The 24,619-nt window shown below is 37.3% G+C and overlaps 1 protein-coding gene across 2 annotated transcripts; it reads left to right on the top strand.

Moving 5' to 3' along the window:
- The first annotated feature begins 4,525 nt into the window (after positions 1-4,525).
- On the top strand, positions 4,526-18,208 carry LOC119780590. Of its 2 annotated transcripts, XM_038280672.1 has the most exons (4): positions 4,526-4,584; positions 4,865-4,932; positions 12,947-13,078; positions 16,391-18,208. In XM_038280672.1, exons 2-4 carry the CDS (start codon positions 4,922-4,924, stop codon positions 17,979-17,981), a joined length of 1,734 nt encoding a protein of 577 aa, XP_038136600.1. In that variant the 5' UTR covers positions 4,526-4,584; positions 4,865-4,921; the 3' UTR covers positions 17,982-18,208. The 2 variants fall into 2 exon arrangements, with proteins under 2 accessions (XP_038136600.1, XP_038136601.1); XM_038280673.1 differs by lacking the exons at positions 12,947-13,078; positions 16,391-18,208 and adding an exon at positions 10,413-12,553 and having other exon boundaries at positions 4,529-4,584.
- The last annotated feature ends 6,411 nt before the right edge of the window (positions 18,209-24,619 follow it).

Below are 24,619 nucleotides of genomic sequence, written 5' to 3'. Positions count from 1 at the left end.
TTTTTATCTATTCCAAGATTTGTTAACTGCATAAGTTATTTATCTTTTATTTATTTATTTATTTCATAATGGAGTATTATTTTGTGACACTTTTATTTTGAAAAGCTCTACGGAGAGCTGTTTCATAAAAATTTAATAAATATTGACAAAATGTCAATAAATATTCTATTAAATAAATAAATATCACTATGATACAAAAATAGACTAAATATGTTAAAATAATTTTTATTTTATAATATTTCAACATTTTTATTTATTCCAAGATTTGTGAACTGCATAAGTTATTTATCTTTTCTTTCTTTCTTTCTTTATTTATTTCATAATGGAGTATCATTTTGTGACACTTTTATTTTGAAAAGCTACTTTACCTATTCAGTGACTTTTATTTTTTCACTCCGTTTTTTTCATGTTAAGCTCCTTATTATTTTATGTTCTTATATTTAAATGAGGTGTCAGGGTTTTATCTGTTGGGTGGCGCTGGCAGCTTCTCATGAGTGAAACAGAAGCTAGTTTGCAAAATATCGAACACGACAAGAAGAAAAGCATTGATGCTGATTTTTTGGCAGCATTTTGCAGAATGCTCCTGATCTTTCTAGATATCTTCAGCTGATTTAAATGTCTGAAAACAGAAGCCTTGGAGATTTATTGAGAGAATAATATCACTGTCAGAGAAGTCATTAAATATTTTTTAAATACGTAGTGAAATATTTTTTGTGATTTAAGGACAGAAATAAGTAGTTTTAATACCATAATTACATCATTTATAGCGACCTGGAAGAATATCTGCCTGCACATGTGTAAAGGAGTTGATAGAGATCGTGCTTCCCGAACAGATCGGGTAGCAACAGGACCAAACAGAGCTCAGCAAGAGGAATTACTCTGATTTGATTGGTCATCATGAATGGAGTACTTGAGTTTCTGCAAAGCAGATGCACTTCCCCTGACAGTTAAAACTCTGCCTCCTTATGTAAATGCAAGAACATGAAATAAAACGAGCTTAAAATGAAAAACTAAGTTAAAAAAAGACACTGAATACGTAAAAAAGTTTTACAAAATAACACTCCATTATGAAATATACAATATGATAAATCAATAATGAAATAAATGTATTCAGTAATTAATACATGAAAATAATGAAATAAAATAGGATAAAACACATCTAACATATTTTTGTTTCATGGGGATTGTTATATATTTATCAAAATATTTATTGACAAGTTATCAATATCAGTATTTATTTATTTATTCAATTCTTAAGGAAACGTCTCTCTGTAAATCCTGGATCAACTGCAGCTGTCTGAATAATTTTTTTAGGGCTGACCTGTGATGACACCTGTGCAATAATTAATTCTGCTGAAGCTATGTATTTAGTTTTCAAAATCCTCATTTAATCCTGGAGACAAAAGAAGACTATCCAGGTATCTTCTCCTTGGTCTATCAACACTCTTTTTTTTTTTTTTTTCATGAATTGATTGTTTTAAGAACCTCGATTTTAAAGCATTTTTATCTAAAAGCTCTCAAATACTGTGCTCAAACAGCTCGGAAAGATGAGAAGTTGGTAGGGTTAACGAGTGTAGCACTGACGTGGGACCACTGGAGAGCCCTCAATAATGATAACTACCTCGGCATTACTGTACACCTCATTGATGCCATGTGGGAACTTCACTCCTTCACTTTAGGTAAGCTATGTTAAGCAATTTTACATTTAATTTTGCTACTACACCACAAATGATCACCACAATATTATGTTTGTTACTTGACAATTGCTTGGGTGAATGTGGGTAAAGTGTCACAATTCCATAGAAAAGTTCCGCTCGTTTGAACTTCAGTGATCACCACTTCGCTCTCTCCATGAGGTGCTGCTGTTTGACACCTCAGCTCTATCTAGGAGCACGACGTGAGAGTAGAGTAGTCACTGTGTGGGATTCACTGCTGGCTGCCTCCCCGCGTGTTTGCATAGGAATTCTATGTGAATCCACCCACTCATCACTGACGCCTCATCAGATCTGAACACACTGAAACCAAACCAGATTCTTAACACAAGTATACACCCAGTTACTGTTCTATTTAAATTATGTCAATAATTATGAACACGTACCAAACACAGACTCTGTTTGGGAGTGGTGGCCTAGTGCTTAGGGCATTGCGCTGGGATCCCAGTGGTTCTGAGTTCAAGCCCCACTCCCAAAGACTGCCAATATGGGTGCCTGAGCTAGACCCCTAACCCCACACTGCTTCCCCGAGGCGGCACAATGGCAGCCCACTGCTCCCCAAGGGAACGTGTTAATTGCACAGAGTGAGTTTTGTTGCTTTGTACTTGTGACAATGTAATGACAATAAAGTTGAATTCTATTCTATTCTATATTTAAACGCTAGCTCTTCCATAGAGCATTTCAGTGCAAGTCGTCATAACATGCATGGGACCCTTCAGGTTTATACATTCGGAAATAATTTTTTAACACACTGAATAGAACAGATTATCGTAACTAAAATTAGCCATATGCTTTTGTACATGCAGCAACATGTAGGGCAAATAAACATAATTATGGTAAACACAAATTTGTGATAAAACATTGAAATAAATAAGACATTTTTTTTTCTTTAAGACTAAAAGTTACCACTGTATTTAAATACGTCTAGAGTTTCTGTGTTTGCATAACAAAGATTATGTTTTTTCGTGCTTGTTTTTCAATTTTTTTCAAACTTCAATGATGCTTTAGATACTGGGTTGGTATGTGCATGATTTCTGTCAAGACGTGCAGTCTATTCCTCGTATATATCTCAGATTTCCAGGCTCTCTCTGTGTAGTGATTTCAATCCAAACCACAAAAAACTTTAATTTTAGTAAAGACCTAACCTGTGCACTGCATCAGTTCATGGAGCATTTAACTGGATTGTTTTTGGATTTTTTTTTTCTATTTTTGCTTGTTTGTTTGTTTGTTTCACTAAGTGGTTTTGTTAAAAACTATTTATTTGAACTTATTTCATAGAAGTCGAAGCTGTATTTCATGGAAATCCAATTGACTTTAAAAATGTTGTTCAGCTTGAAATGAATCCATATTTATACATTAACAGTCTAAAAGAGAAACCAAAACCTCATTTCAGCGCACGTATACACCCAGTTATTGTTCAACTTAAATCAAGTATGAACACATACCAACATAGAGCCAAACCCATATTCTATTCAAAAAGCCATTGTTCCCAGGGACATTTAAAGAAGTACCTTTTTTTTTTAAACACCCTCCTTTTTTCTGCAGGCACTATACCCTTGATTGACAGTGGGTGTTTCCTTTTATATGAAATTGTGTTATAATAGGAAAAAACCTTACAATCAATCAAAAATCTTCAATATTAGTTATAAGGTTTGTGCAGATGTCAAACTTTAACAGATAGACACCAAAGGAAAAAATAAAAGAAAACAATTATAAAGAGGATAAAATCCTCTTTGCACCTTCTAAAATAAAAGTACAAAACCACCTTTATGAAGTGCACATTAACTGGATATGAATGAGCTTAGTTAGGAGGGACTGACCTGAAAGAATTCAGGTAGTGAAAGTGGGTTTACCTCCAGAGAAAACACACTCTGCTCTTTTTTTCCTCAAAAGGGGACTAAAAATACAGCGAGGAAAAAAAAATTGGAGTGAGAGTGGAGCAAAACATTTTAGCATACACTCAGGATCTCAGCTAATTTCTACATCATGCCATTTGACCCCTGCAGGCTCTTCCTCTTTATCTCTAGTGCCTTTGTGTGATTTTGGTAACTACACCATTGTGAAAAGTCGTGAAGAATTTAGCCTAAATTTAATGGATATTATTCTGCAGTTCTAGCTCATAAAAATATTTTAATTGAAGGCAGTTGCCGATGTTTCAATGTGAAAAGCTAATAGTGAAGGGGTGGTGGGTGCGCTAATCCTGTCTGATGCCTCTTAAAATGGGAGCTCTGAAGAACTTCTAAACTTTGCAAAAAGAAAAAAAAAGGAATTCTTAAAAAACAACAAAATCAACTTCATTAAAAAAAATTAAAAAAAATTAAATAAGTTAAAGCAATGCATTAAAAATATAAAAATACATACAACATGCATAACTTGCAATAGTATTTAGATACATTAAGGTAACCTGCCCCACGCTGCCTCCTAGGGAATTAAACTTAATGAGATTCTTTCTGGTGGATTATTCTATTTTCTCCCTAATATAATTGTAAATGAATTCACTACAGTCAACATTACAATTAATAAAACAGAGAATGTAATGTATTTATTCTGCTGCTTAATTATCAGAAGATAATTAAGCATTAAATAGCAACAAAACACCTACAGTATAGTTTTATTTTACATGGTTTTGGTCCCTGTCCCTCTGCAATCTGTTGTTTTTTTAATTAGGTGAAATGTTGTGAGGCATGTTGTAGCTTTCCTCTTAAAGATTTCACTGCATGATACAATTTCAGGTTTAGCTTGAAACCACGTGATCAGTGTTTTCCTCCTCCCCTTAGAGTCGCTATAAAACCTTGAAAAGGTGAGTCCTGTCAGATCGTTCTGCCTTCTCCGCCTCACTAAGCCTCGCTGAGTCTTACAAGGAAGCAGCACGGTAATTGTTTGTTTTGATAAAATACAGACTAATTAGATAACATTGGTGTTGGGAAATTTTGTTTTCCTTTTTGATTATTCATTTGTTATTACATTTTTGGCTATAATTTGTTTTAATCAAAGAGCAACTTCTGTATTTAATAACAAACACATCTTTGTTCACATTTATTCAACTTTTACATAAAGTACAGAATCTGTTGGATGAAAATTATAAAGAAATTAATATGTGAAATGTACCATATAAGATCAGCAGTAACACTTGTTTGATTTTGTTTCATTAGACACTCAGACGTGTTTTGACATCTTTCCTGTGAAGATCTTTGAACCACCTCCTCACAATGAAAAGAGCGTGAGTAAAACTGTTAACTTTTCACACCAATAGCAATGTAATCTGCAATCACCTCTTTTAATGACTCAGAAAAAACATTTAATAATAAAGCATTGACTTTATTCATTATGTGAGATGAAAGCTCTCATGCAGTGTACAGTATCTACCCTGGTCTTGTTTTAGACATTGTTCTCTTAATCATTTCAGGGTGCTGCACCTTTGTATACTGCAGCCTTTAGATAAGCTCCAGGTTATGACGTATAGCTCCCCCTCCTGCCTCCTTGGGTGCATGTCTTTTTTTTTTCTTTTTACATATCTATTCAACTGCACAATGTCACCAAAAGGAAACAAACAAACAAACACACGTCTCCTTTAAATGACCTGGATGTCAAAATGCTGACTTTAGTATAATCTAAGCACTAATACTTTTTTATACAAAAATCCAGTTTTGTTTTATGACTGTTTTCGTACAGATGAGTGGAATTCTAATTTCTGTGTAGAAAAACTTAATGGATATTAGTGGTGGAACAAGGTCAAGTTGTTTCTCCCAGTGTTTTCAGTCAGGTGAAGGCATACAACTCCTCAAGTCAAACTAAAGTCCTAAACTTTTATTTTTGAGTCTTAGAAACGTTATCTGTCCAAATATGTAATTTAATCTTGATATTGTTTAATGATTTTAAATGGTAGAACCGACCAGCAAGAAGACTCAAACATTTAACAAGTCTGTTATTAGTGTTACTTAGTGTTACAAAACAGACAGTATTTCTATGTTAACCAGCTATAACAGCAAAACTGCATATTACAATAATGCATTGTAATCTAATGTAATATTTTTACACATATAAATTAATTTAGCTATAATGTTCATTTTATAAGACATGATTATCGAGCTGCTACTGTTTCTCCCAACTTGGTACTACCGAAGGCCCTGTCACACCTTGACGATTTAGCCAGCGTGTTCCTGACGTAAGGCAAATATACTGACATACGTTGGATAAGTTATGGGTACGTTTTGCGTAAGTTATGAGCACGCTAAAGAATGCTGAAACACACTGGCACACATGGACATACGGCAAGTAAGACGAGAATTTTGAGCATGCGCAAAATTTCCCTGCATATGCCAGCGTATGTTCATACGCGGGCCATATGTTACAGGTAAGTTAGCTGATCGTTGACATAAGTGAAGTGTAAGTAACTCAGTAGTAATTGTGTCCAGCTTATCCAAAACCTATGAGTAACTTGTGCATAACTTAGAAAAAAGAACTTATTTCCAATGCATATCAGCGTATTTAGAATAGAAAAAACTTTATTATCTACCATACATAAAGATGGCAGAAATTTGCCTATGGCTTGCTCACACACAACAATATAAAAGTACATTAAAGTACAATTATAAAAGAGTTCATTGCAGACACAGCAGCAGTAGCAGATTCACTTAATCAAGGGAAAGGGATTTGACGTGTTCCAGATGATCAGTGAAGGTGTTTCTAACTTCCAGCTACTGTTTAATGGCGTATTGGCAGCGTTTTGGTATGAAGGGGGTTCACAGGAGGAAAACATCAGTTCTCCTCTAGTTTTCATCCCCATCATAGGGTGAGCCAGAAGGTGAGTGAGATGGATCCTCTCTGCGTTCACACCCACGGATACGATCAACAAACTTGCTAGCAGACGTGACGCTGAATCTGCTGCAACAGCAAGCCTTCTTTCTTTCTTTCTTTTTTTTTATTTTTATTTATTCTAGGTTAGTTAATACCTATCTAGGTTAATAAAGCGATCAAAAACATATTTTTATGCAGGCCAGGTTCCTCTGGGCGCATCGCTGCCCCCCTCAGGATACTGTGGTTTCTATCTCTGGCAGTCTATGGGCGAGGGGCGGGGTACACCCTGAACAAATTGCCAGTCTGTCGCACCACAGCACAGAGACACTCAAAGTCACACAACCATGCACACACAATTTATAGAAGACCTAACAGTCATGCTTTTGCAGTGTTGTATAAAGTACTGAAATCTCGGAGTCAAGTAAAAGTATAACTACCTCTCCAAAATGTGACTTTTGTAAAAGTCCAAGTCACTGACTGAAATGTTACTTGAGTAAAAGTCTTAAAGTATCTAAAATGGCTTGTACTTAAGTATAAGAATTACTATAAAAATAGATGTACTGAAGTAATGTAGTGAAAAGTACAAGTAAAAAGTTAGTGCAGTTTGAATTATATTTGTTTACATTTTGGTAAACTTTGAAGGTCAAATTCACTTAAAATAATATAAACAACCAAGTGTAGGATCAATTTTGACCAACTTTTATTACTGCTACTGTTATTGACAACATTAGAAAAAAAAGAAAAAAACGGAAGCTTATCTGGCATCTGAAGAGGGAGTCCAGTTTGAAGCCCCTTTTGTAAACGCAGCCAACATGAAGAAAAAAAAAGCTGTAAATTACTGTACTTCACAAGCAAAAGGGGCACACATAACAGGTCATTTTACAAAAGAAAAAGAAATGGGAGGGAACTGCAGCTTATTTGGCATCTGAAGAGGAAGACAGTTTTTTGTAAAACTACCTTAAAACGTAAAAAAAAAAAAAAGCAGTGCTGAAATTAAGTGTACATCACACCAGAGGAAAAAAAAATGCGCTTTAGGCCAATTAACTAAATCTTAAACATTTTGTAAACACAAGCCCCTCATCCCCTCCACACTTTTGCCCTTGACTTTTTTCTTCTCTTCCAAATCTTAACCCACCCTTGTGGTCATCCTCGCGCATAACCCCATTATTACTTGAAACTGTAAAATCTTCTGTTCATCTTTAAAAGCCTGCTACAGTCAACATTTAGCTTAAGCTAAATAAACCACGTGTGGAACTGAAAACAATGCCAAACAAAGTTCATTTATACAGATAATGTTATGCTCAAGATTTCACAATAGTACCTCGTGACCAATCTATATCCTATTGGTGTTGATGAACAAGCCCAGGCAAGACCTGACTTTGCAGGCAGTAGTTGAGGTCAAAACACTTGCGTTTCTCTCGCTCTCTTGCTCGTTTTTATTTTATTTTTTTACATAGTAATTAAACCAAACATTGAAAATGTATCGGAGTAAAGGTATGCAATTAAGTTCACAAATGTAGTAAAATAAAAGTGAAAGTTCTCAAAAAAATGTATACTCTTAGAAAGTATAAAGTACTCCAAAATATACTTAAGTACAGTAGTGAAGTATTTTTACTTCGTTACTACACAACACTGTGCTTTTGAACTGCTGGAGGAAGCTGGAGTACCTGGAGAGAACCCACTCATGCACAGGGAGAGTATGCAAATTCCAACAGAAAGGAATTGGACCCCAAACCTTCTGGCTGCAAGGGAACAGCGCCACCCAATGCGACACCATGCATGCGAGGTTAAAGCTATGGTTGGTTATGTTGGAGAGCCAGAAAGATTTGAAAGCAGCACTTCCCCCTTAGTTCAGAGCTTCGCCCTCCCGCGCAAACTTTAACGCACACCTCACAGCAGAACTCAGCAGGACATTTTGGAGTTCAACCTAACCTCTGTAAGTAAATTATAATATAATTTAAAGCTTTAAAAGTAGCATGTTATTTTTAGCAATACTAATCTCACAAGTTTATTGAGGAGATAATGAAGAATCTTGTGTTGCTCTGAACACTGCTCAACCGGAACTGGAAAGTGAGGGGGAGACACTGCGGTTAGTTCAGGCTCAGTGGGAAATTTGATTCTTGAACTTGAAGAGAAGAATAAGGTTGCTGACTCACGTTTCCAGAAAAGTGGTTTACTCTTTGACTCCAGTCTGTGTGCGGTAGTTCCAGTGCGTGTCTCATTCGGGGGAGGGCAGAACAGGGTTTTGTTTGTAGGTGAACGGAGAAACTGACTGCCACTTGGATTTCCTGCGGTACATGAACGGGTCATAGTGGAGATGAATCCCTTGCTCAGTGTGAAGCTCAAATGATCCCTTGGAGGAAAGTAGATCCAAACCTCCAGTTTGAATCCCCTGCTCAGTTTGAAGCTCAGATGATCCTTCCAGGGAGAGAAGGTCCGAAAACATCCAGTTTGCAGGATGACTTCCTGCCGAGAGGCAAAGACAAAATAAATCGGTTAGGACTCAGGTTGACAAAACTCAGTTTGACTCAGTGAAAACTCAGCTTAGCTAGAGTACCCAAAACTGGCAAAGACTCTGGCGTTGAAATAGTGGCAGTCAGCAGCTTAAGAGCACTCCATTAACGAGGTAACTCCGCAGGTGTGTGAGGAGGCGGACCAGAACCAGGCGCCTCCTGGTGGAGGAAGGGAGACAAACACAAAAACACATACCACAAAGACAGGAATCCTAACAGAGGGGGGGGGGTTGGGAACATTTCAATGCAATGGCCAAACCTGATGAGGAGGGACAGAAATGTATGCATCTAATGTTTTTTTGTTGTTTTTGCCGTTCGGACCAAATAGTAGGGATTGGGCAGGGTTTTTACTGGCTTGCAGCTCTCACGGATGTCTGAATTTTTTGTTCCTCTTCCTGAACACACAAGGTATTGACTACTCTCAGGATGGAAGGACCATTTCACTCAATATAAGAAAAAGTGTTGCTGAACAGGATTACCAACCCTATTTTAAGGCTCTCTGACCACTGTCTGGATTATCTTGTATCCATTATCTTGCATCTGACAAGAATTTCCCAATTTCTCCCTTAACACGTTAACTGTCTGCACCACCTATAACAATTATTGCTAATGCTCCATTTTTATTACCCAATATCAGCTCTAAGACAATATAGACACATTTCATTTTAAAAAAATCATCATCGACCCAGCTTCTGAGACATTTAGCAGCGTAAATTTTAACCATGCTAACTCCCTGTCTCTGTCTGCTGCCTCACAGGTTTAACACTCAGAAAACTTTGTTTTATTATTTTAATAAGATCAGGAGTAATGATAGGGCAACTTCTACCAACAGGTATCATGACAAGCCACAATAAATTATACCATTACATTGAAAAAAAAAAGGTATTGATGCAAATAGCAAATACTGATTTAAATTAGATTTCCTTTGAGCAAGGAGTTTGTCCTTTGTTATAATAAGACACAACAGAAGCATCTTTTAAAAGAGAAATTTTGTTTTTTCTTTTTGTACAGTCTGTTTAAACATCGTGATATTTCTTAGTTGTGAATACCTGGATGCTTATATTTGCCTATGTGCTTTGGTGCCAATAAATTTCTCCAAAGTGGGGCAATTAAAATATTTGTGTACTATTCTAACTTATTCAAAAACAATATTACATGACTCATACTCTTCTTATAATTGTCATGATTATTTTGGTATTTTATCTTTGACTAGAAATGTATCATTGCCATTACCCTAACCTTATAACACAATCACTCAATCAAAAGTTTAATTTTTAAGTTTTAATCATGTTTCAGTATATATTCATATTTTTTTCAGTAATACAATTTAGTTCTTAGCACTGGGGAAAAATACATTTAAACTAGTAAAATCTAATTGTTTTTTCTACAGGGTTGCCCAGTCTAAATTCAAGGACATCATCTCCAAAAGTCTCCTCATCCAATCAGGGCCCCCAGCTGTCTACCAACTACAGCCAAAACAAGAGGACTTTGGACCTCTGACTAGAATGACCCTAGGAAAGAGAAACTTGAACAAGGCAAATAGAACCGTGTTGTTGGTTGGTGAAACAGGGGCAGGAAAGTCTACCATTATTAACTCTCTGGTCAACCACGCCATTGGAGTCAAATTTAGCGATGAAATATGGTTTCACATCGTAAAAGACGAACCGAGAGGGCAGACTGAGAGTCAAACATCAGATGTGATTGTCTACGAGATCTTTGGGTTTGAGGATCACACTCTTCCTTTCTCTCTTACCATCATTGACACGCCTGGATTTGGAGACACCAGAGGGATAGAAAAAGATATTATTGTCAGTCAAAGATTGTTTGACTTGTTTCGATCTGATGACGGGATCAACGAGATTCACGCTGTTGGTCTGGTGGTTAAGTCCACGGACAATCGAGTGAATGATCGCCTGTCATACGTCTTCAATTCAGTCATGTCTCTGTTTGGGAAGAACCTTGAGAAAAGCATTGTGGCTCTCATTACTCATTCTGATGGAAGAACACCCAAGAATGTTCTTCAAGCGCTGGAAGCTACACATATAAAATGTGCCAAAAATGAAAAGAATCAACCAATTTACTTCCTTTTTGATAACTCCCAAGCTGAAGACCGATCAGAAGACGAGGAATTCCTTAAAGTTTCTGATGAAATTTCACAGAAAGGAATGAAAGCCTTTACAGGCTTCTTGGAGAAGAAAAGAGCCCAAAAACTGTTGATGACCACGGATGTCCTGAACGAACGCATCAGCCTGAAAGCCTGCATCCAAAACCTGCAGGAGAGAATCCTGTTAACTGAGCAGAAGGAAAAGGAACTCGTTCAAACCCACGATGCTCTGGTAAAACAAGTAGAAGACATGAAGAAATCTGACGTGGTCACTGTTGAGGTTGATGTTGTCTGCAAAGAAAAAGTGCCAATTAAAAGTAAAGGTTTTTTGAAGTACAGTTTGTTTGAGAAAGCAATGGTTTGCACTGTCTGTCAGGAGAACTGCCACTATCCCGGCTGTACATTCAGTCTAAGCCCTCAACATTGTGAGGTCTTCAAAAAAGGCCACTGCACTGTCTGCACTGGAAAATGTCCTGCGTCGGGTCATGTGAAAGAAAACTGGAGATATGTAATAAAGATAAAAAAGGAAAAGAAGACCATAGAGGTTAAGAAAAGGCTGAAGGCAGGCGAGGTTGACCCTGAAACCAGGTTCAATATCGTAAAAAGTCTCGCTAACGACATACAGAAACTCAAAGCAGAGAGGATCCAGCTTGTCTTAGAATCTTACCAACATGTCATCAGACTAGAGGAGATCGCTCTTAAAGCGAATTGTGTAGCCACTTATATTCACTTGGATTTTTTGATTGACAAGTTGAAGGAAATAAGGGACACAAAGAAGGTTGAGAAGCTGGAGGAGATGAGAAGCCAGATGGATGAAGGAACTAAATTAGCGCTGCAGTATATGTGGAGCAAAACATCAGGAAATGAGTAAAAACAAAGAAAAATCACAACCCCACCATGGCAGGGCAAACAATAAAGCTTCAACAGCCTCCTGTCCTATGGAGAGCTCCTTATAAATTAAACTATCTTTATAATGTGATCACATATTCACTTTTAAATATTACCTCTTTACTCGTAATTTTCCTCAAATGTTACATTTTACTGTCGGGATATATTTTTCTTCAGCTGTTGTCTTTATTCGTATATTTTCTAATGATCAAACATTAATTAACCCACTGCAATAAAAGTGGCTTCTACTGCAGAAGAACGGAACATTTTGCCTTTACTTTAACTAGAAAATGGTGGCTTTGTTTATCTCATTATTTGAAACTTTTAAGCATTTTGATTTATTGAAAAATATAGTTGTGAGGTTCTATTGTTTTCCTAAGTATGCTGAATTTAGAATGTAAGACTATGGTTTATTTCTTATATCAATGATTAAACTCTTTCCTCAACATAATTCCTATATTTTTCCAAACTATTCTGTATTAATCGTCAGTTTTCTGTACATAATGGTAGCTCAATAAAATTGGTTTGCTTGAAATATGTCTTCACTGTCTTTGCTTTTGTCTGAACTAAGTGCTGCTTCACAGACAGAATTTCCATCTTATCTCACTTCTAACAGTAAATATCATTCTCTGCAAACATATGATCGGATAATTTAATTTTAACGTCAAGTACTTGCATTTAATATCTCTAAACATCAATCAGAACCACAATAATGAGAAAGAATTTGTGTTATTTCCTTTATCTTGTTAAATGTTATCATGTTAACACTAAATAATGATAAATATTTCTCCTAATTTCTGACTGCTTAACTTTACAAATGGCACCCCATACTTCCGCCTCTATAATAAATAAAACAAGCAGGACAATAAAGTGAACTTCAAAGCATGGAACCCTGATCAGGAGGAGATGGTCTTTATTTCTCTTTGTTCCAGTAAAACTCCAATCAAGGTTAGCCGATCCCGATGTCCGCCTTCATCTTCTACTCCCCTGATTCCCTCTCCTGCTCCTTTACCTCAATGTAACCTAGCAGTTGGTTGTTCCTCTCTACCGTCCTCAGCGGTGAGGTATGTAAGCAAAAATTTGAACCTTAAACCTAATAATATCTATTTAAACAAATCCCAGGTCCAATACTGGCATTATTACTAATCACAATGTTTAATATGACCTTGATGATTTTGTGACGTTTTTGAAGGCAATCCAAGAGCGCTAATAAATTTGGCCTCAGAATCAGAGCCTGCTTGAATTCAGCTTCAATGTAGAGTTTAATTTAGAGCGGTTATAACTGCAATTGTTCTTATCTGTGAAGATTCTCCATCATCCAGGTCATGGTAAAGCATGAAAGGTTCAATTTAGGCAACTGTACGGGAAATTTTCTAGAACGGAGGTCTTTAACAGGGGGTCCGCTACCCCTAGGGGCTTCCACGGAGGTACTGCATGGGGGGTCGCGAACATTTTGGTTGATTTAACCTTTTTTTATATTCCCCCCTGCAATTTTTTCCACTAATTGAAATGTCTTTAAATCCACATTAACATGAATTCAACCCACTAAACAGATAAATGGAGGCAGAAGATGTCTTTCAGTCATCAATGCACACATTCAGCGACACACAGGAGCTCTTTTAAGCAGGGCAGCGTTTCATTCATAACACCTGTCCCATCAACCAGGAATCAGAAATACTTTAATAATCCCAGGGAGAAATTACTTTCATTACATGACTCATCTGTAATAGAGTGATTATAGGACCAGTTTGATAGAACACAGTTTCATATAATATATATAATTAGGGGGTCCCCGCTCCATCTCGAAATCAGTTTGGGGATCCTTGGCCTGAAAAATGTTAAAGACCCCTGCTCTAGAAGACGTGGTATTGTACTCAAACTGAGATATATACACTATATTGCCAAAAGTATTTGCTCACCCATCCAAATTATTGGAATCAGGTGTTCCAATCACTTCCATGGCCACAGGTGTATAAATTCAAGCACCTAGGCATGCAGACTGTTTTTACAAACATTTGTGAAAGAATGGGTCGCTCTCAGGAGCTCAGTGAATTCCAGCGTGGAACTGTGATAGGATGCCACCTGTGCAACAAATCCAGTCGTGAAATTTCCTCGCTCCTAAATATTCCACAGTCAACTGTCAGCTGTATTATAAGAAAATGGAAGTGTTTGGGAACGACAGCAACTCAGCCACGAAGTGGTAGGCCACGTAAACTGACGGAGCGGGGTCAGCGGATGCTGACGCGCATAGTGCGAAGAGGTCGCCAACTTTCTGCAGAGTCAATCACTACAGACCTCCAAACTTCATGTGGCCTTCAGATTAGCTCAAGAACAGTGCGCAGAGAGCTTCACGGAATGGGTTTCCATGGTCGAGCAGCTGCATCCAAGCCATACATCACCAAGTGCAATGCAAAGCGTCGGATGCGGTGGTGTAAAGCACGCCGCCACTGGACTCTAGAGCAGTGGAGACGCGTTCTCTGGAGTGACGAATCGCGCTTCTCCATCTGGCAATCTGATGGACGGGTCTGGGTTTGGCGGTTGCCAGGAGAACGGTACTTGTCTGACTGCATTGTGCCAAGTGTAAAGTTTGGTGGAGGGGGGATTATGGTGTGGGGTTGTTTTTCAGGAGCTGGGCTTGGCCCCTTAGTTCCAGTGAAAGGAACTCTGAATGCTTCAGCATACCAAGACATTTTGGACAATTCCATGCTCCCAACTTTGTGGGAACAGTTTGGAGCTGACCCCTTCCTCTTCCAACATGACTGTGCACCAGTGCACAAAGCAAGGTCCATAAAGACATGGATGACAGAGTCTGGTGTGGATGAACTTGACTGGCCTGCACAGAGTCCTGACCTCAACCCGATAGAACACCTTTGGGATGAATTAGAGCGGAGACTGAGAGCCAGGCCTTCTCGTCCAACATCAGTGTGCGACCTCACAAATGCGCTTCTGGAAGAATGGTCAAAAATTCCCATAAACACACTCCTAAACCTTGTGGACAGCCTTCCCAGAAGAGTTGAAGCTGTTCTAGCTGCAAAGGGTGGACCGACGTCATATTGAACCCTATGGATTAGGAACGGGATGTCACTTAAGCTCATATGTGAGTCAAGGCAGGTGAGCAAATACTTTTGGCAATATAGTGTAGATAATAATATTTAATAATAGAAAATTTCACGCTTGCAATTGCACTATAAAATTATCCTGAGTTGAATCGAGTCAAATGTGCCACATCGTAACTTCCTCAAGGGTTGAGAAATAAAGACCTTTTAGCAATGCAGTCTTTGTTCTCCCTAATGCCACAGGGTAAGAGGATGGAGGATCTGTAGGTGCGTTATTATCAGCTTTTTCTAATGCTAGGAATGCTTTGCTGAGAAACGCTTGATGGAAACAGAAAGATTCTGGAAAAAAAACAAACAAACTGAATTGACAAAGTTATGCTAGTTTGAGTTTTTTTTTGGCTTTGGCAAAAAAGGGTTAATGTGCAAAATGGCAGATGGAAACACTTTTTTGAATCAGCTCTGATGTAGCAAACCTCATATGACTGATCACCTGTTTCTACTTTGGCGTCTTCCTGGATGTGAAACTTCCTCCACCAATGTTCAAAGAAAAACCAGCATGGATAATAGTCCACAATGTCCAATGTGATACGTGACTCTTGAGATAAGGGATGGAATTAGTTTCTTTTTTTTTAAATTAGGTAATTATTTCTTATTAAATATGAAAAATTATGTTTTGGAAATGTAGACATGTTAAGGTACAGGTTCCCGGCTACATTACATTTTACTGGACTTGAGTTACAACTTATATAAATATCTTAAATAAATTAATATAGCTTTTTGATTAAACATATTACTGATATTTTTACTCTCTGTTTTTTATTTCTTCTAATTTTCTAAATTACTTAGAAAATGTCATACCACCCTTTGGAAATGCTGGAAATCTATTTCATTACTTCATTCCAATGGATAAAGTTCTCTGGACTCTCGTACTGTTTTAGCCTGAAATACCATTCTGTAATCAGTACAGTTTGTCATGTGATAAACTTAAACTTCCTTCAAGAAATTAACCATATTGTCTAATTAAAATGCCAGAAAAAAAAAAAAAATCAAATTTAAACCATAAAACTATTCAACAAGTTGCTGAAAATTGAAAATAAAAGATTCATAAAGAAAATATTGAATCAAGTGATGCAAAACTAAAGAGATTACTGTCTCTCAATGCTTTTTTAACTTTACATATTTGACTTTACTGTACAGTAGCAATTTTAGTTCATTTATTTCAGCACCTTTTATGTGTATCTGAGTGCTTTTTATTCATTTAACACTTATTCCAATATTTCTATACTTTAAGTCAACATTGTAAGTCTGTTCTTCTTTTAGGGAATCTGCACTGGACCAGTTGATCTCTGAAAGTACACTGATCCAGGAAGGAGATCCATCTGTTTATCAACTGAGAGGAAAAAAAGAAAAATCTTCTACAATGACCAGAGTTACTGTTGGTCAAAGAGATTCACATAAGAGAAATAAAACTATCTTACTGGTTGGGGAAACAGGAGCAGGAAAATCCACTTTCATCAACGCATTGGTGAACTTCACCATTGGCGTGAAGTTTCAGGATAAAGTCTGTTTCCAGATTGCAGAGGAGGCGGGCCAGGAGACCTCTGAAGTGACTGTGTATGAAGTTTTAGGTTTTGAAGGTAGAGTGATCCCCTTCTCTCTGACCATCATCGATACTCCAGGATTTGGAGGCATCAGAGGGATAGAATATGATGACAGCATCAGTAGGAGTTTATTGTATTTGTTTCGGTCAGGAGGCATAGAAGAACTACATGGAGTGGGTCTGGTGATGAAGGCGAGTGATAATCGATTGAGTGACAGACTGATGTACATCTTGAATTCAGTCATGTCTTTGTTTGGGAAAAACATAGAAGACAACATCATAACTCTGATCACCCACTCAAAGGGAAGAACACCAAAGAATGTTCTTCAAACTCTTGAAGTTTCCACCATTAAATGTGCCAAAGATGAGAATCAGAAGCCTGTCTACTTCCTGTTTAATAACTGCCAGAGCGAAGACCGTACAGAAGAAGAAGAATACCTGGAAGCAGCCTATAAGGTAATGGAGAAAGGACTGAAAGAGTTCACTGCTTTTCTGGAAAAATCTCAGCCTCAAAAACTGAAGACAACTGTTGATGTTATCAATGAACGCATTAAACTGACAGCCTGCATCCAAAACCTGCAGCAACGATTCATTGAAGCTGAAGAAAAGCAGAACCAGATCAGACAAATCCAACATAACCTGATGAAACATAAAGAAGAGATGGAAAAGAATGAACATTTTTCTTTTGAAGTAGAAGAGTCCTACAAAGTCAAAGAACCCATCAAAACCAATGCTTCTTTTGGAAAACCTTTGTGTTGTAAACGCTGTGAGGAAAACTGTCACTATCCTGGATGCACTATGGCCCCTGCCTTATGTGAAGTCATCAAAGAAGGTCACTGCATCGTCTGCACTGGGAAGTGTCCCACATCTGATCATGTGAAAGAGAACTGGAGATATGTGACCAAGACAAGAAAAGTTCAGACTACTGCGAATGAAATGAAGCGCAATTATGAAAAGAATAAAACCGAAAAAGAGAACAACTCTAGTTATTTAGAAAGTCTGGAGACTAAAATGAAAAATCTTACAGCAGAGAAATCTCAGCTGCTGGAAGAGTCCTACAAACACATCACTAGGCTGGAAAAGATTGCCCTCAAAGTTGATTCAGCAGCTACCCTGGTCCACCTGGACTTCCTGATTGAGAAGATGAGAGAAATTGGAATGAAAGATAAAGCAGAGAAGCTGGAGAGAATTAAAACGAATGTTGATGAAGGAAGCCAAGCAGCCGTGAAATACCAGCATAATTCTTTGGACCGACGGAAAATCCAACAACAACATCATTATTTTGATCCATCAGCTGAAACCTGGGTTTAAAATCAAATTTCTAATAAAAACATGTAAACTCCTTAAACATAATAGATCACTATGTTGCCAAGAGTATTGGGCAACGTCACCAAATCAATAAATTCATATTTTCCGGTCACTTCTATGGCGGTGTGTGTATATTACCTCTGGTGTGGGAAAAAAAAATAGTCCTGACCTCAACCTGATAGAACCTTTGGGATGATTAAGACACTGTGGGACAGGTTTTCCACTAACAAACTCAATGGGGGGGGGGGGGGGGGGGGGGTCCATCAACGAATTTGACTCATATGGTGTCTTTAAAGTTTATGTACATGTCAAGTAGACAGAATAAAACAAAAAGTTGACAAATATTCAACATAAAAGCATAGAAATACACTATTAACAATCTAAATATTGTGTTTTAACTAATTTAATAACTGAATGATCAATAACAAATAACAAATAATGTTTATAAGGGTTCAGGATGGACGTTTTGTCTTGCATTTGATGTAATTAATGATAACTAGTCTGTACTTATATAGCAATTTATAAAGTGCTTCACACAAAAATCAATCAATCACACGCTGATGGTGGCAAGTTGCATCATAGCTTCGCTGGAGGAGGCTGCCATACATCTGCACCACTGGGCTCTCTGACCAGCAGCCAGGCGAGGCGGGAAACAAACGATGGAGAGAGACTGAGCAGGGGCTCAAACCGACAGCTGGTTAGAAGAATAACACATCCTGTGATAGGTTGAATTGAAGCACAGACAGGTAGAGGGTAATCAAGAATAGTATTTTATGTTACAAATAGACAATTTATCTGTTATAATTGGTTTCTCAAAATTTGTGCAAGAAACATTAGAAATACATGGAAACGTAACACTATGTTCAAAACATGATTGATGCATTTACAGAACATTTGTTCTTTCGAAAAATTGCTCAATAAAAACATTCATCAGTAAAAAGGTTTTCATCTCATTTTGTCTACAGCACATACTCATAACCCATATGGTACAGAAGAGGATTAGGGCCACTGGAAAAAAAAAAAAAAGTTAACTGATTTTTTTTATTTTATTTCAGTATAGTATGGGAAAAAAGTCAGAATTCTGACTTTTTTCTCACAATTCTGACTTTATTCTCAGAATTCTGACTGAATTCTGACAATAAAAAAAAGTCAGAATTATGAGAAAAAAGTCAGAATTCTGAGAAAAAAGTCAGAATTCTGACTTTAATCTCAGAATTCTGAGAAAAAAGTCAGAATTCTGAGATTCAAGTCAGAATTCGGAGAAAAAAGTCAGAATTCTGAGAATAAAGTCAGAATTATGAGAAAAATGTCAGAATTCTGAGATTAAAGTCAGAATTTGAGAAAAAAGTCAGAATTCTGACTTTAATCTCAGAATTATGAGAAAAAAGTCAGAATTCTGAGATTAAAGTCAGAATTATGAGAAAAAAGTCAGAATTCTGACTTTAATCTCAGAATTATGAGAAAAAAGTCAGAATTCTGAGATTAAAGTCAGAATTTGAGAAAAAAGTCAGAATTCTGACTTTAATCTCAGAATTATGAGAAAAAAGTCAGAATTCTGACTTTAATCTCAGAATTCTGACTTTTTTCCCATGTTAAACTGAAATGAAATTTAAAAATCAGTTTACTTTTTTTTTTTCAGTGGCCCTAATCCTCTTCCGTAATATGGAGAGGATACTTGCTATAGATTTCTTATATATTTTATATTTTACTGTCTAACCTGACAGGTTAAGCTTAACATTTGTGTTTCTTCATAGATGATAAACATTTGATGATCTGTTATTCTCAACAGCTTCTATTTTTTTCAGCTGCAATGAACTAACTGCTATCAACAGACATTTCTAGAAACACTCAGAACTTAAAGTATATTCTATATTCAAAGACTAATATGCTGAGGTTCATAGATAAATATATTGACAAACTGTATCTTAATGACAAAGGGATTCATATTCAACATTATCCTACAATTTCTATTTAAAAAAATATATCTCTTTTGACTTTTGCTACTGGAAAACAGTAGATTAATGTGGCTGTCAAGGAGAACATCACTGTCCGAGATTGAGAGTAAACAGCAGATTTGCTTACAATCTTTAAAAAGAGATTTGTCTTGTTTATCAGACATTGTAAACCGAAAGCATGAAGTGATGTAAATTCAAGAAAGCCGTCTGAATAACAGTGTAAAAGCTGGAGTTTAAATCAACCATCTCATGACATGAACCAAAAAAAATAAAATAAAAGAAAACCACACCTAATAAAAAAAAAAAAAAAACAGTTTATATTAGTCTTTAAACAATCCAAGAACCCAAAAGCACCTGAGATGTTTGGTTTTTAGGATCTGACTCCAGCTGGGATCAAATGGATGACTGATTTTCAACTACCCACATGATTAAATAATGAAATCATAACTGAAGGCACTGCTTTGTTCTACTTTACAGGGTACAAACAAGCATAAGGAAAACTGGCCCAACAAGTTAGTCCGAAACTTTGCCATGTATATAGTTTGCATTCATCAGAAGTCATCATTCAGGTTTAGAGTCAAGAAAACCATAAAGATCTGTGGGTTTAGAATATATGAAAGATAAATTTGGAAAATTGATCACCCACGCAAAGGGAAGAACACCAAACAATGTCCTTCAAAATCTTAAATGTGTGAGAATCAGAAGCCTGTCTACTTCCTGTTTAATAACTGCCAGAGCAAAGACCGTGAAGAAGAAGAAGAAATCAGCCTATAAGGTAATGGAGAAAGGAATGAAAAGAGTTCACTGCTTTTCTGGAAAAATCTCCGCCTCAAAAACTGAAGACAACTGTTGATTTTATCCAAGAACGGAACGGGAAATAGCTCTATCATATATATTTTTACTCTCAAATATTTTTATTTTTTTTTGCAAAGTGAAAACATAAACATTTTCTCTTGAAAATAGATTTCTCTCTCAAAACTAAGTATTTGCTCTCGATTCGGGCTTTTTGTCTTAATGTGAACAATGCGTCATGAGCGGTTCTGTGTTCCTATTGGCCAGTCTCTACAGATTGGAAAGCTGAGCGGTGATATTAGGTTCATTCATGTTGAACAGCACCTGAGGTTTAGCATTTGTGTGTTGAACATTTCAAGGAGGATTACTTTCACAATTGGTGCCACCAAAGCAGTTAACTCCTCCTCCAGTGCATATAAGCTTTAACTCAACCTGTCTTTGCTCTTCATGAATCCTCCTCATCACAGGTAAGAACAACATAGATATTTAAGTTGGAAGATTAAAATACTGAATTATTATAATTTTTCCTGAGATATTTATTTTAAAAGTCAAATGCCAGGATAATCATTTACAAAAGGCTTATAATTATTTCTTTTGGAAATACAATTTTAATTCATTGTTCAATGGCAAAACTGTCTTCTGTTTGGAGCCTTTAGTTTCAAATATTTCTAATAGTATTTATTGTCTAAACAAATCCCATTTTTATTTGAATACATTTTTTTTTTCTGTTTTTACTGTACATTTGTAAAAGTTCAGTATTTCTCTCACTGGAAAAAAAATTATATCTAGATAAGTCAATTTTTCTTAAAATAAGTGCATTTGTTCTTGGATTGAGGAGGTAAAAGAGACATTTTGCCAATGGAACAAGACAGTTTACACTTAAAATAAGAAATATAAATTGCATTGTCTTATTTCAAGTGCATATTATCTATTTATCTTATTTTAAGAGTAAAAATACTCATTCCATTGGCAAACATCTAGTTTACCTACTCAAATTAAGAGTAAAAAGACTTTATTAAGGAATTTTTACTTATTTCTAGATAGTTTTTCCAGAAAAGATAGAGTTGAGAAATTATACTTTTATTAACGTATTTGATTTAAACTTTTTATTTTTCCTTTATAAAAGCCCAGTGTGGTAAACACCCAGGGGGAGAAGTATGCACAATGTCATGAGGTGAAAAATAGATTCTTGATAATCCTGATAATTCATGTCAGAAAGTAATAATTGGCTGACCTAAGAGCCAAAAGGGGGTCCTGAGAGTAAACAACATGTTTCACTAAATGATGAGACACTCTGTGGTTTACTTTTTTAAAATAAATATGTTTGAGGACACTCCGCCCCCTATGAAAATACATAATTTTTTTGATCACAAGTTAACTGTAAAAATGCTGTTTCATATTTTCCTAAATTCCCAGGTTCCTAATCATCTGAGAGACCTTCACTGGTTTCCGTTTCAGACTTCATGATGAACACAGAGTGAGTACAACTATGAAATTATAATCTCTGAAACAGAATAGGAAAGTCAAAGCATTTGTTCATACACATTTATATTGACATATTTGCATTTTATTTCTCAGCTATTGCTTAAAATGAGAAAATAAATCACATCTGCTGTCATTGTTAAAATATTAATGAAATATTTGACAAGGATTTCTAATTCATTGCCAATAACCATTACCTGCCAACCTGTGGGCATTAGGGGCCACTAGGTTTTAGACTCTTAGGAGTTGGAACCTCATATTGCTCACAGTAGAACTGAACGTATCTGTTCCATATATCTGACAACAGCTTAACAGAAGCAGGTATGAACATAGTCCTCCTATAATGCATTTTGTAGGAGAAATGACATAACAATGCCCCCCAGTCAAATTATACCTTGCGAACTGTGCACAATGAGACAGAAAACAAAGGTGGAGACAATGATAAATCATCTTTGGTCCAGATTTCAGAACAGTTGTTTGAGAATAAAAGCATACATGAGTGGAATTTGATATCTATTTTTAAGCGCGTCTGTCAGAGGGCACAAACTTTGTTTTTTTTTTGCTCCCTCACCCATGATGGGGCAGTTTCAGATGGGCTGTGCCACACATACGAGGGAATAAACAACACTTGTGTTAAATATGCGTTGTTTGATGCTTCGTCTGTATTGACTTGTTTGCTTTGCGTAGGTGCGCAGCGCCACAGTGATTTCTTTTATTTAGACTGAATAAGCTGAAGCATGCGATTTTGGCACAGTGCCAAAAGTGGCCAAATTATGCGAAAATGATCATTTTGATCATTTTCAGGGATAATGTAATGAAAATTCTTCAGTGAACAATACAGGAATGAAGATTTAATAAAGTAATCTAAAGATTTCTCTTAAGACTCTACTGGTTTATCTGCTGCCTTGTTAACCCTCATTATTACGGCTACTATCACACATATGATGGATCTATTTGTTCTGCTTTATTTATGCATTTTTATTCGTTCTTTGGGAAATTATCCTCAAGATGTTTTCCTTTTTTACCTTGTTCTGCTGCTGTTAGAATTCAGCTTATCGAGTCTTTATTCAAAACAGTGGAAGATCTGATAAGAATCAGTGTCTTTAGGTCAGACTTGATTTTTCTACTAGAGGAACTGGGGCAGCTGGTTTAGCCAACGCCAAAGATCTAGATGATCAAACTGAGGATCAGAGACTTTAGTGGACGATAGTTCATGAGACATTGAGCCTTGAGATGTCAGTCTGAAGCCCTTGTAATTTACTGTACATTTAGACCTTTTTTGATCTGGAACTATTAAAGCTACTGTGGGTAATAACCCCAGGCATTTACTGTTATAACATTATATCATACATATACAAAAAGAGCTTTGTTTTGTTTATAACACTTTTGTTTTTGTGAGGGATTGGGGGTGCATCATCCTGGCTGGGAGAGTTAGCTAAAGCGCTAAGGTTTGATGTGGGGGATGGACCCCACATTTAAAGGTATAGTGGACGATTCTCGTGAATTTTTTAAAAGACCCATCCTCTCCACTTTGAAAAAGATGCACATGCACAACTTTGTACCCTCTCCTGAGAGGGAATGCCTACTTAATGCATAAGCCCGTTCTCCTCATGCACACTCTGTTTAAAAGTTACTGTTCTTGTCATGATTTTATCGAGAGCTCGGACCCATCCATCCATCAACCCATCCATCTTCCTCCACTTATCTGGGGTCGGGTCGCGGGGGCAGCAGCCTAAAAAGGGAGGCCCAGACTTCCCTCTCCCCAGCCACTTCTTCTAGCCCCTCAGGAGGAACCCCAAGGCGTTCCCAGGCCAGCCAAGAAACATAGTCTCTCCAGCGTGTCCTGGGTCTTCCCCGGGGCCTCCTCCCGGTGGGACGTGCCTGGAACACCTCACCAGGGAGGCGTCCAGGAGGCATCCTAACCAGATGCCCGAGCCACCTCAACTGGCTCCTCTTGACGTGGAGGAGCAGCGGCTCTACTCCGAGTCCCTCCCGGATGACCGAGCTTCTCACCCTATCTCTAAGGGAGAGCCCAGCCACCCTACGGAGGAAACCCATTTCGGCCGCTTGTATCCGCGATCTCGTTCTTTCGGTCATGACCCAGAGTTCATGACCATAGATGAGGGTAGGAACGTAGATCGACCGGTAAATCGAGAGCTTCGCTTTTGACTCAGCTCTCTCTTCACCACGACGGACTGGTACAGCGCCCGCTTAACGGCAGACGCTGCGCCAATCCGCCTGTCGATCTCCCGCTTCCCTCTTCCCTCATTCGTGAACAAGATCCCGAGATACTTAAACTCCTCCACTTGGGGCAGGACACCCCCCCTGACCCGGAGAAGACCATGGCCCCGGATTTGGAGGCACTGATCCCCATCCCGGCCGCTTCACACTCGGCTGCGAACCGATCCAGCG

The sequence above is a fragment of the Cyprinodon tularosa genome, unplaced genomic scaffold, assembly GCF_016077235.1.
Source record: "Cyprinodon tularosa strain WSP-4 unplaced genomic scaffold, ASM1607723v1 ctg162, whole genome shotgun sequence".
Taxonomy (NCBI): Eukaryota; Metazoa; Chordata; class Actinopteri; order Cyprinodontiformes; family Cyprinodontidae; genus Cyprinodon; species Cyprinodon tularosa.
The sequence above is the reverse complement of the archived record's forward strand: the minus strand, read 5'-3'. Positions and strand labels throughout refer to the sequence as shown.